Source organism: Pogonomyrmex barbatus, unplaced genomic scaffold (assembly GCF_055798465.1).
Source record: "Pogonomyrmex barbatus isolate J1 unplaced genomic scaffold, ASM5579846v1 scaffold3, whole genome shotgun sequence".
Taxonomy (NCBI): Eukaryota; Metazoa; Arthropoda; class Insecta; order Hymenoptera; family Formicidae; genus Pogonomyrmex; species Pogonomyrmex barbatus.
The window spans coordinates 22,465,169-22,478,815 of NW_028297127.1; the positions used below are offsets into that span (position 1 = coordinate 22,465,169).

The window sequence follows — 13,647 nt, forward strand, 5'->3', positions numbered from 1 at the left end:
ATTATGTAAATTAGGTTAAAAAAGGAGAATCACTACATCTTAAAAAACTTAACAGAATACACAATTCTTTTTACGCACAAATCAAAATTGTTAAATCAATAAAATTGCAAACTTGAAACAAACAACATTTTGATGCAGTGATTATACAGTACATGTATAAGATAATTTTGATTGTTACATCGTTTGAAATTTTATATTGAAATTATTATATTTATATTTCATTTTGAAATTTCATATTGTGAATAGCACATGAGCTATGTACATTTGATGGAAATTGTAAATTAATTATATCATAAGTTAACAAACAATATATCGAATACTGTTTTTATATCGAATAATCTAGCAACGGTTATTCTACAATTAGACTAAAAGATACATATTTCGACGCGCGCGTCGAAAAATCATGAAACGTGATTTTAGGACATGACTATTAAATAGATATATTTCTCTGTTTCATCTTTTTTAAGAATCATGCCTTTCTCATTCCAACGCTGCACATGCTATGAGCTTCGTAATGTTAAGCACCCATCTTTCTCACAAATATAAAAATTTTGAAATTTTACGATTCCAAATAATCTATTCCACTTGATCGAATGGAATTTCATGCACTTTATTCAAGCGTTAGTCACCGCTTTTATGTTTTCATGCTCGCAATGTGTCGAATAGACGCATACAGAAGGCGAAATGAGACAAGATAATGACAACTTACCTAATCCTGTAGATTTTCTCACGCACCTCGGTGCACCATTTTCGCTTTTACAATATTCATTCTCTCCACAAACCATACTAGTACAACTTGCATCTGTAAAAACATCAAGATATAAACATACTACATGCTCTATCATAAATATTCGATAAGGAATTAAACAACTTCCAAGAGAGCTTTCATTATATTATTTGATATTGTTTCTTACCATTTGTCTTTCGACAAGTTGGATATCGTCCACATTTATCCGTATAGCCAGTACAAGGATCCTCAGCCATCACACATGTTTCATCACTGCGACAGCCAATGTCTTTACAGGTTCTTCCATATTCTAAAAAAAGTAAAGAAAAATAAGATGGTACTTTCTCTTAATGTACTTTACAATATTTTTAATCAACCATAGAAATTTATTAATGATCACTTACTGTTATAAGCTGCCACATTCGGAATAATGGCAATTATTAGCAATGTCCCAGAAAGAAGACTAAACATATTGCGCGAGAACATTTTCTGGAAGCAAAATGAATAAAGATGTAAAACAAAAAATTTATAATAAATCATCGAGGAAGACTGTATTTACAGAATTGATTCTCCATCAAAGGACTTTGCTGTTTTTAAATATTAAATATGGCTGTTTTTAAATGTTTTTTCATATAGTTGTGAAATTTTTGAGCAAATTATACAATATAAATGGTCGAATACTTGTCGAAATTTGAAATTGAGATTTTGGATTTGAAAAAAATCAAGAGGCAGCTTCATCTATTTCATACAATGTGCTATTTGTTTTGCAAATGTCATAGAAATAGTTGGTTATCAGCTGATTTGATGTTTTTTTATTATATGCAGAAGTTTTATAAGAGTCCCAAATTTGGCATTTTATGGTATTTTCGTACCATTGTTGTCCTTGGATCAAATACAACGCAATATCATCCGAGAGGAGGGAGATTCACCACACAGATTCACCACACGTACATCGGCCATATGTACCGTTTGTAACAATTTTTTTACTTGTTATCGCCACAAGAATCGTGAGAAATTAAGAATGAATATTACGATCAAGGTAGAATATTGTGATATAATATCCGCTTCTATGCACGAAGATATTGATTGCTGTACTAATTGCAGCAAGTTATATGAACATTTCGCATGGAAAACTAGGAAAAATTGCCCGGAGAGTTGTGTCTAATTGCATCTAGCTATGTTTATACTCTGAAATTTTTTCTATATCATTCAGCGATAAACATTCTTATGACATGTATCATAATATAATTATTGATCTACTATTGAAAGAGAGAAAAAAGGATTTACCATAAAATATTTATACACGTAAGTAAATATTTTCAAGAAAGTTTTTTTTACGCAAGGAAACCAAAAGGATTTTATTCGCGTTAGTTCACCTGATCGTTCCTGTACGCTACGTTTCTGGTTGCACTGCGTAGTCGAAACTGCGTAGTCGAAACTAATCGTCACTTGCCGTTTGCCGTCAGTGTCAGTAGTTGCCACGACGCTGCACGACACTGAAATCTGCCTCGAGTCACGATGGATTCAGCGGCAGAACGGCTCAGTAGTATTCATTGTCAGCAGTGTGGTTGTGTGGTTGCTGTTCTGACGCATTCTCTCAAGTTGGAACGAAAGAAAGCGATGAGGCAATGAGCGTGACAAAGATATCAAAAAGGAAGGTCGAACAATCTGGCACGACGAAACAGGAGGGATAGAATACTGCAAAATACTATACATTGAAAAGAAAAAAGAGAAAATAATGGTGTGTATATGCATGATATCGATACTGGAATTTTATAAGGAAATATACTGCAAAATAACCAATAAATTTAGTCATTAACATTATTGAGTATTGGAATTCTCTTTTCATACATCTTGTATAAATTATTTTAGAATTATTTGTGTACAAATTTATATTTCTGAGAGTATATGTATAGCTATTTATATTGTCCAGAAAATATGATGTTCCAAGCTTTGAGGATGTCATAATGTCTTAAAATATCTTTTAAACATATGTGTTATTTGAATTACTTATCAATATTAATTGATTAGAGTACACGTATAGTTCATCACAGAAGGTAATGCGATTTATAAAAGGTGAGTGTTTATTATCGAATTAAAATCTGATACTCTAACATTTCCTATTATTGTACAACTAATATGTTATTATTAATTGTAATCTATTATAATTATAGTTTTATTATAAAATGTAGATAAAAGAATAATAAATTTGTTTTCTTTCTTTTTTTTTGTTTTAAATAAAATTCTTGGAGTTATGACTTGTTTTACCTCATTCCTAATTACATTTCAGTATTTTGCCATTTGTGATAAATTTAGATTTTTACATCTAAAAATGTTCAAGCTTTAAAAGATCTAGAAACGCTCGGAATCGTTTTTTTTTAGAAATATTTGGCAATGAATAATGCATATAAACGTAAAATCAACTCTCTACGGCGCAACTCGGACATTAACAAAGATTGGATGATCAAGTTTCGTCAAGTCGATAAAGTTTCTTGATTACCAACTGGGCTACTTAAAGGTAATTGTGGATAATTGTGTCGCGTGCATATATTATCATCAGAGAGAGAAGCCTAAAAGTGGTGCTAGACGTAAGAGTAATAAAGATGGAGAGTCATGTCCATATCGCCCCTCTTTATCACTCTTGCGTCTAGCACGGAAGAAAACCACAAAAACGTGCACATTACCTACGCGAATAAGGATACAGCTAAAACGCGTCCATGATCATTCTCAGGCTTCTCTCTGATATTACAATTATTACTAGTGAAGACTCAAATCCAATCTTATTTATCGCGGAAAAATTCGAATGTGCAAACTGTATAGTTACAAAGAGTTTCGAGAGAGAGAGAGAGAGAGAGAGAGAGAGAGAGAGAGAGAGAGAGAGCGAGCCACATTTTCCAAATATAGATGGCATCACCGTTGCCGGTGGTAGTCCACCAATCATCGATTCTTGATGTTCCTGTGTATTCCACATTCAACCAGCAGTTTAGTCGCATCTACTTTTGATGCGTCAGTGTAATATTCGCGAGACATATTTGTTTGCAAAACTTTCTTTGAATGCAGAACTAAAATGTCAAAAATGAGTTCGAAAGACAAAGATAATAAAACATTGCAAGATAGGCTGAAGCACTTTTTTCGGCTGAATAAAGGTGAATGTGAAGGTGTTGTTTCGGATATTTATATATTGCAAATTTTACCTGTTACATTCGATAGATGTATTTATAATCGGTCATTTTTGCAGGAAGTTACAAAAGTCGCGAAGAATTTATTTTGACTTACGATATCGAAAAAGAAATAAGCTCCGATAGTCCGGTGCATCATCGTACAAAGGCAATCAAAGAGCTTCGCGAGGCAGTGCTCAATCAACAATGGGAGGATGTATGTATATAGATGCACAAGAAGAGTACAGGATGTCGTTCTAAATAGATTTACACGCGTAAAATATTTAAAAAGTAATATTTTATGTGTAATTCAATTTATTTGTTTTTAAAAATAGAGAGCAGCAGAACGTTTGTGGAATTTGGTTAAAGATTTACTAGGAAAGGATGTTCCTCGTGAATACAGGCATTTAACATTGAATTTTTTGAAATGCCTTGTACAAGGACAATATTCTAAACTTACGTCATTGATGCGAGTAAAATTTTTCATGGTAGTGAAGGAATACGATATTCCTGAAGATATTGGTCCTAGGTATCCTATCAGGCGACAGGTTTATTACTTTTTCCCTGTTAATCTTTTGTCTATTGCTTTTTAAATATTTCAGATTGGAATTGTTGCAAACATTAACCGAATATGGAAAAGATATTTTACATTTGGAAGAAAGAATGGGCCCTTTTTTGTTGGAATGGATGCCTACGGTAACAGCAGGAGATGGAAAAAGAGGAGCTGAATTTCTATCTCTCCTTGTAAATGTTATCAAATTTAATTCGGCTTATATTGACGAAGATATTATATCTGGTCTTGTTCAGTAAATACATCAAAATTATATTCATTTTTAAATTAAATTATTCAATATGCAAATAAACAGATTATTATAAATATCTTTCAGGTATATCTCCCATTTATGTTATTATAGTAATAATACCGAAGTTGTTTCTGGATGTTTGGAAGCTCTTGATGCAATCATGTGTTACAGTAATTTACAATCTGATTCGTTGCAAACATTTATTATAGCCTTATGCAGAAGTGTAAATGTTGAAACTTATTGCCAAACAAGTTGGAAGGTACAAACAATAATATTTAAATACATTTTTTCTTTGTTTCTTTATTAATACCTGTCACAAATGTAAATGTCAAATATTTACTTTCATGTTATATAGTTATACAATACATATGAACATACACATATATACAAGTAATTTTTTTTCTTTTTCAAAATAAAATCTTAATAAATTAGGACATAGTTGCACATATTTATTGTTAGAAATTTCCAAGAAAAGTACTGAAAACTATATATTATATGGTTTTACAGATTATGCGGAATCTATTAGGAACACATATGGGTCATTGTGCTTTGTATACAATGTGTCGCTTGTTACAAGATACAATTTTTCAACGTGATGTTCGCCTATTACGAGGTGCCGTATTTTATGTAAACATGGGTTTATGGGGTACGCATAGAATACCAAAATTAGAATGTACACCAGCATCTGTTTTACCTTCATTCTATCAAGTATGTATGTATGTGTGTAATGTCTGACAGAATAAAATATTCAACTCTTATATTCACAGGCTCTACAATGCAATCATCCAATTGTTATGTATGAAGTTACTCTATCGATACAAAGATTGGTAAATAAATATGGAAATGAATTATGGGATCCTACGTGGAGTATAATCCTTGATATTATAGAAGAAATAATCACTCATACTGGTAAAGCTAATTTTAAAATATTATATTTATTTAAGTTAAAAGACGAACATTAGCCACGTTTTATATATGCATGCGCGCGCATGTATGTGTATAGCTACTCTATACATAATGATTTTTATGTTGTTTTAGAGACCAGTAATCAGCCGGCAACTAAACAAGTTTCTGCAAGTTTGCACGAGACAATTAGCAACATTGAAAGTTTGCTTGATGCAAATAATTATAATGGTTGTATTCAACGTTTTTATGATCTTGTCGAACGTTGTAGTGATTCTCGACCTGTAAGTGCATATAAATACGAAATGATATAAAATATGTTTGTAGATATTTATTATTAATTTTTATTTTCAGGAAGGATCTGTATTAAAATTAATTGAATATAGAGCTTCTACAATAGGTCCTACTTATCACCAATGGCAGACCAAATTAGGGTCTTTGATGGAACGTTACTATAAAATTGAAACACGTACAAGCATTAGAATGAAAGTTTTAGATGTTTTAGCTAATGTTATTTATATTAATAGGTATACATTTTTTTTTAATTTTTAATATAATGTAATTGCTGCAACTGTCATATGCATATGTACATGTACATATATGTATATGTACATGTACATAACAGTACGTACACATATGTACAGATATGTATGATACAAATATTTAATAGGTCTAGATATGAAGATGAACTTATTGAGCGAATAGTTGTACCATATACGCAGCATGTGGATATAGATACAGATATTACAATACGTACTATGACGGCAAATTTAATAATAGATCTTTGTCTGGAATGTGACTCTAAGCGATGCATTGAACTTTTAGACATATTGGAAAAGGTATTAGCATTGTTTTGTAGAAAGAACGTACGTGTGTATGTGTGTACATATCTGTAATATGTGAGACATATAACATCTATTTTAGATAATCAACAAACCTTTTACATCAGACGCTCCAATATCTATGGATGCCGATATTAAAGATGTAAAAACTGCTGTGGTTGGAATTATAAAGATATTTACTTCCAAGATTTATCGTTTGCCATCGAGTCATGCAATCTGTGCTTATAAAATTCTAGTAAATCATCTTGAACAACATTACAGAGATCCTTCAGTCTTCCATGATGTATCAACAACACGTTATTTGGTAATTATTCCATCAATAGAATAAAATTTATTTATATATATATATATATATATATAAGACTAATGTAACATAATGTAACATTATAGATTTTTGAGTGTTTTTTAAAAATTAGAGCAAATGCTTTGTACCATCTTGGTATACTAGATCCACCAAATATAACTAGATTTAGTCCATACCTTATTTTGGAACATGGTACAAGCGAGCGTATAAACAATGCTAGTGGAGGTAGCAGTCCTCCACCGGCAAGTCCAGTACCATTACAGCATTTATCTTGTCACATTACTCCAATGTCTTTAACGCATGGATGTAAAACCATTATTTCATGCATCAAACAAGAAAAAGGTAATATTTAAAGAAAATTTTATCAATTTAGGCTGTGTTACTTTATTACTTCAGAGTACTAGAAAGAAAAGAGTATTAAAATATTTAAAATATAGTCAGTATCATGATTATTATGTACATGCATATTCAAATATATGTATATATACATGTTTTTTGACAGATTGGAAAGTTTTACATCTTATATTAAAAGAACTACCTCAAGTGATGCAGAATAGAGCATTAGTATTATCTCGTCACAGTAACGATATTGATTTTTTTGCAGCAGCTTTATGTTCAATGGTTAGTTGGCTCATTTTTTTACACACACACACACACACACACACACACACACACACACACACACACAAAAAGTATTATTATTCCCTAAGAGATTAATTCTATTAAATAAATCTTTAGGTGAGTGATAAGAGTTTGCGTCTCCCTGAGTCACTTTATAATGTTCCGCCTAAATTTACTCTCTCTGAATTTCGAGTCTATGTTTTTCCAATACTAGCATCTCTGGCGTCATATCATGCACATTTGGAACCTTATTTACAACAGAGTCTAATAAAATGTTTAGAGGTAAGATATATATTTTACATAGATTAATAAAGATTATAATGCATGAAAAAGACTTTCTTGAGAATCTTTAGAAATATGATTGGAATGAAATAAAGAATACAATTAATTTTTAGGTTGGTTTGACAGCAAAGTGCGCAAGTCAATGTGTAACCAGTCTTACAATCTGCACATTAGAAATGCGTGACGCAATGAATAAACTTTTGTCTGAAGTATTGTTAAATTTATCCAAAATTTCTGCAACCGTCTATATTGCTATACCTATTATAGAATTTTTATCAAGTATGTCTTCTGTTATCAAAATATATTTAATATATTTTAACTTATTTTAATTTGTTAGATTTATTAAAAATTGTTATATTGTGTGATGGACAAATATTAACTATAAATATAAATTTCTGTTGTAGCGTTAACTAGACTTCCGAAAGTTTTTGCCAGCTTTATTGGAGATCAGTATATGTCTGTATTTGCAATATTATTGCCGTATACTAACCCTTTTAAATATAATCATTATACTGTCTCTCTAGCTTACCATGTAATTGCAGTATGGTTTTTAAAATGCAGACTTCCCTTTCGGAGAGATTTTGTTAAATTTATTACTACAGTTTGTATATTTATATTAATATGTTAATCAGTTTCCACGGATACTGAAAACAAAATTATTTTCCTAATCTTTTTTTTTTACTTTTGTGAAACAGGGATTGAAAGCAAATGTGATCATTCCTCTTGAAGAAGGACATTTAATGAAATCTGATTTTAGTGTCATTAATGAAGATTCCTCGAATAGAAAACGTAGTTCCAGTTTGACTGAACAAGTAGGAATAAAAATCTATGATAATTATATTTATCAAAATGTTTTTTAATAATGTGCGTGCGTGCCTGCACGCGTATTAAAATTGTGTGTGTGAATTTCTTAGAATTTCTTATATGCATGTGCATGCCTATCTTTTTCTTCATACTTATGTAATATAAATTGAATAAATATTTCATATTTGTATATATATATATGTGTGTGTATATATGTATATAGGGTAGTAGAGGTCGAAGAGAAAGACCAATAATGTCCAATCGAATGATAGGAGAAAGTAGAGCTTTAGATTTAAAGCCTCCAATGGATGAAGGTTTAATGAACTTTCATATCGAACTTATTGAAACTTGTATTGATTTAATGGCTCGTTATACATTTTCCAATTATTCAGCACGCCCTAAAAGGTAATTTATTATAATCTTGATTAATTAAAGCAAATACATAACAAATTATATTGATTTTACAACAGATTACCAGCTGCCGATTTTCTTCTTAAAGAAGGTCAATCAATGACTTGGATTCTTGGTAATAGGCTTATCACTGTGACGACAAGTGGTTGTAATAATAAGGCTATGCGTGGTGGACTTTGTGACAATTGTTGGGTAGCATGTAAACCTGGCTTTTTATTATTTGATCATACAAAAACTTCTTACTCAAATTTACAACGTACTTCAAGTATTGAGGTATATTTATATAATTGCAAATATATATCTTACAAAATATAATTGCATTTATATGTTTTGCAAAAAAAAATAAATTTATATAGATATTTCAAAATATTATTTAAAATAGAATAATATATTATTGTGATGTGTATATATTTGAACAATATTTATTCATGATATATTACAATATTGGTCTTTTTTGTATATTGTACTAGGAACACGATATACTTATATTATATTACATGTACTTAAAAAAATATATTACATAAAAAATTTATATTATTAGACATCAAAAGAAGACAAATTATCTAGACAATCGTCTGGTGGTCATGGAAATTCAAATGCAAATACTGCTACAAATTCTCCTACAGAAGAATCTAAAAAATCTATGGAAGATTCTGATAGTATGAAAAAGGAATTGTTTATAGAGAAGACTGACAAGGAACAAAATGAATCATCAAAATTAGGACAGATATTAAATAGCGATAAACAAGATGAACATATACTTTGTGCTTGTTGGTGTCAAGGATGGGCTGAAATATATGTTCGTAGACCTACAGGTGATATGTCGTGGATTATGAGAATCCAGAATTCTACACAATTTGAAACTCCTATAGACTTTCCTGTACATGATATCATGGCTTTGTATATGCCAAATCAAGATGCAATACCAAATAAACCAGAGGCTACTTCAGAATATTCTGATGACGAAACAGAAGTATTTCCGAAATTAATTAACTGCGAATTATTTGAAGAAAAAAAAGAACTAACAGTATTTCCTATTACAGGATGTGCCGAGCAAAAATAATAGTCAGTCGCAAAATGAACATAGCATGAAACCATTAATTTCTTCTGTAGCATCGGGTCCAATCGCAATACCTGGTTCGCCAGCTCGACCTAGTCCATCCCGACAAAGCTCAAGAGATAGTTTGGAAAGTTTAGAGGAAGGTGAAGAAGGTATGTATTATACATTACATTATATAATAGTTTATTTTTTTTTTAAATAATTATCTAAAAGAATGGAAATCTTCTATAGATACTCGGCGTTCCAGAAATCCAGTACGTCGATCGAATTCTAGTCCAGAAATGAGCGCTAATTGGAAAAATCCATTTTTAAATAAAGAAAAGCTAAACGTGCAGCAGCAAATCGACAAAGATTTTACTTGCTCGGATTTAGAAATTAAACTGGATGCAGATTTGAAAAAACATTCGAAAAATATTTATACAAAAGATATGAGGTATATTTTTATCGAAAATATTTATCTCTTATCTCCAATTTCGAAATTATCGAAATTGGCGTTCAGGGAGATAAACTTAACATTTACCAAATATTTATTATTATTTGTAATGAATGGCAACAAATAAAAATGTTAAAGAGCTCGCACACATTTCCAGGAAGTACTCGTATTCATAAATAGATAGTAAATCATTATTAAAACTTAATTCGATTTTTCTATATTAGATTGGTTATTATCAGGAAAAAATATTTTTCACAATGTTCAATATTTGTTTACTTGACAGAGTTAGTTGTGAAGCTATACCAGAAGAAATATTTGGTATGGGGACAACTCCACCTTCTTCAGAAAATACTGGAGAGCATCCAATTTCATTACGTTCGCAACGTTCCTATCCAGGAGCAACGCAAGTTACTCAAACTATTTCGACAACTAGTAATACAGTACCACCATCTCCCACAAGTATGCAGGTAGAGATAATTCATACATATATGTTAATAATTGAGATAATTATTTATATATATGCATTTATATATATGCATTAATAATTAATAAAATAACTAATAAAATGAAAATAACATTCTATGATGTGAAAATTATTGTAGGCAGGAAATTATTTAGCAATACAAACACGTTCTGTACAAATACAATCATCTATTACAAAAGCGCCTCAATCACCTACTCAAATTTATTCCCGATTATCCAGTCTTGATTACAATCAGAAACAAATGTCATCAACTGTTGAAAGTAAACCACCTATTGGGCGAATTCATATTGCAGATAAAGTATATAAAAAAAATTCTTATTTTTTTATATATTATGTATCAGCTACAATTAACTTTAATTATTGTTTTTAGCAAAAGGATGAAAGGCCAGATCCGTCTACATTGCCTTCTTTACCTATACCTTTCCGCGACAGAGGTCATACAATTTCCGTTATGAGTCCAGTAAAAAAATCACGAGAATGGGATAACATGCGACGAGGCAATTCTCCTCGAGTAAAAGAGCCGCCACGAACAGGCATTAATCCGAGGTATCATGTTTATTGTATATATTTTTCAATGAGAAATCATAATATTAGGAATTTTCATCTCTTTTATATTATTATGATGGAACAATTGCTTTTTTTTTGTAAAGAATAGAAATTAATATATTGCTTCATTACAGTTTTGTATTCCTTCAACTTTATCATGCAGCACACTTTGGTACCACCACAGAAAAACCTTTGTTGGTTCCTCAGACGACAGCCATACAACGCGCAGTAACAAATTTAGATAGAATACAGCCATATGAAACTCATAAAATTGGAGTACTCTACGTCGGCCCAGGACAAGCTTCGAATGAAATTGAAATTCTGGCAAATCAACATGGTTCCCTTCGTTATACTGAATTTTTGAAACGTTTAGGAACATTGGTCCGATTAAAAGATGTTGACGAAAATGTATTTTTGGGTGGATTAGATCGTAATGGCGAGAATGGAGAATTTGCTTATATTTGGCAAGATGATGTTACACAGGTCTGTAAATCAATCTGTTATGTATTAAATATATATCAATAATCAATAATAATATAATTAATTCCTTTGCAAACACAATAATTCTTTCCAAATAAAATAATTTAAATTTTTCTAGGTAGCTTTTCACGTTGCAACATTAATGCCTACGAAAGCAAGTGATCCAAAATGTACATCTAAAAAGACACATATTGGAAATAATTATGTAACACTTGTATACAATGAATCTGAAGAATCATACAACATACAGACAGTTAAAGTATGTACAAAATTAAAGCCATTATAAATTTTATTATATGTAATTTTTATAATATTTTCTCTTTCAGGGTCAATTTAATTATGCCTGTGTTGTGATACAACCTTTAGACCATGGTACTAACCAGGTTACAGTACAAGCACGAGAAGAATTAGCGGAGCATATTGGTCATAGCGAACCTAAAATAATTTCAGATCAAAATTTGGCTATTCTTTCTCGGCAACTTGCTCTACATGCTAATGTAAGTATCAGAGAAAAGCTTTTATAAAGAAACATATATATTTGCTATCATCGTCATCAATGGCGCTACAATCCAAGTCGAACTCAGGCCTACTTCTCTCGCTTGCGTATACGCCTGTAGTGCATACGCAGATTGCACACAGGCATATGAGATATGCAATTTAAATGCCGAATCTGAACTGCTTGATTGAAAGAAGTTTCCGTGAGATGAGAATACTCTTGGCGGTTTGCCAGATCGCCGAAGAGGAGACGCGAACATATAAAAACATTTTTGATTCTGCCGGGATGCAAATTTAAATAGGATCTGTGGTATAGTAGACCAGTGCACTGGCTGCTATACCACACTCGTGCTCATATATTTACTCATATATTTACTCATATATTTACTCATATATTTACTCATATATTTACTATAATGTAATATATATTTATATTACAGTTAGCTTCAATGGTTTGTTCGTCTTTGAAACAGAACAGTCATAATCCATATGCTTCTAATTGGTTGGAACGTTTACGTCATATCAAGCGATTAAGAAACAGAGTATTGCAAGAATACATTAACAATAATCCAGAAACTACCACAGATGAATTATCACCGAGAACCAACAAACGAGTCTATATGGACGACTTTACAGAATATACAACATAGTCTTTGTATCATGTAAAGAAAATTGTATGTGAAAAAAAAAATAATGATGAATAGAAAACGACTGAATCAGATCAAGCTAATGTATGAAAAAGTATCGTCGGATTAAAGCAGCGAATCCAAAGTGTGCACAAATTTTCCAAGATAAAATATATGATCTTAGATGTATGTATGTATGTATATGTGTATATATATATATATATATATATATATATATATATATATATCATCAAGTAAGCAAGTTTTATTGTAATGTAAGATTTTGTGTAATTATATAACTAAGAAATGTACCTCTGTACTTGTAACATAAATAAAGAAATTGTGAAATTATTTTCATTTTAGGGCTGAATTTTTTTATATAGAATAAAATTATACATGAAATATATATATATATATATATATATATTTAAAATTGAAGAATAATTAATTAAAATGTTTAATTCTTCAAATAAAGGATAAAGAAATTTAAATGTTTATGAGTCATCAGCTAATAATGGGTGCAATCTATTTGCTACTACAAATACTTCGAAGGATTTGATTAACTAATCAGAACAAAAAATATGAATTAATCAAAAAATGCCTTGTAGCATTTGTAGCACCAAGTGAATCGGATCTAATGTTTTAAATTGTGGGATAATTTCTGTTAA

General features: G+C 30.6%; 2 protein-coding genes across 10 annotated transcripts in view; one reads left to right on the forward strand and one right to left on the reverse strand.

The window, feature by feature from the left end:
• LOC105431634 (uncharacterized) overlaps positions 1–2,245 on the reverse strand; it is a 7,059-nt gene extending 4,814 nt beyond the window's left edge. For 3 of the 5 annotated variants that reach the window (XM_011645935.3, XM_011645933.3, XM_089079995.1), the window contains exons 1-4: positions 1,600–1,719; positions 1,132–1,216; positions 915–1,037; positions 710–802 (exon numbers count right to left, since the gene is read on the reverse strand). In XM_011645935.3, the coding sequence (XP_011644237.2) occupies positions 710–802; positions 915–1,037; positions 1,132–1,216; positions 1,600–1,602 (304 nt within the window). In that variant the 5' untranslated portion in view covers positions 1,603–1,719. Of the gene's footprint in view, positions 1–709; positions 803–914; positions 1,038–1,131; positions 1,217–1,599; positions 1,720–2,014 lie in introns of those variants that run through there. The other 2 variants (XM_011645934.3, XM_089079993.1) reach the window with 2 other exon arrangements.
• A 417-nt stretch (positions 2,246–2,662) lies between these two features.
• Positions 2,663–13,047, forward strand: gig (TSC complex subunit tuberin). 5 transcript variants are annotated; one of them, XM_089079988.1, is made up of 30 exons: positions 2,663–2,803; positions 3,110–3,885; positions 3,966–4,102; positions 4,221–4,414; positions 4,488–4,691; positions 4,773–4,947; positions 5,196–5,396; positions 5,456–5,597; positions 5,727–5,875; positions 5,946–6,118; positions 6,262–6,430; positions 6,516–6,737; positions 6,824–7,079; positions 7,240–7,358; positions 7,476–7,640; positions 7,754–7,919; positions 8,045–8,241; positions 8,336–8,452; positions 8,668–8,849; positions 8,915–9,128; positions 9,397–9,828; positions 9,899–10,067; positions 10,147–10,348; positions 10,632–10,815; positions 10,951–11,130; positions 11,203–11,378; positions 11,513–11,861; positions 11,977–12,117; positions 12,185–12,355; positions 12,794–13,047. In XM_089079988.1, the coding sequence occupies exons 2-30, from the start codon at positions 3,795–3,797 to the stop codon at positions 13,001–13,003; spliced, it is 5,487 nt and encodes a 1,828-aa protein (XP_088936114.1). In that variant the 5' UTR covers positions 2,663–2,803; positions 3,110–3,794; the 3' UTR covers positions 13,004–13,047. The 5 variants fall into 5 exon arrangements, 4 of the variants coding, with proteins under 4 accessions (XP_088936114.1, XP_088936113.1, XP_088936115.1 ...); XM_089079987.1 differs by lacking the exon at positions 2,663–2,803 and having other exon boundaries at positions 3,008–3,245; positions 3,548–3,885; XM_089079989.1 differs by lacking the exon at positions 2,663–2,803 and having other exon boundaries at positions 3,008–3,873.
• Positions 13,048–13,647: the final 600 nt, after the last annotated feature.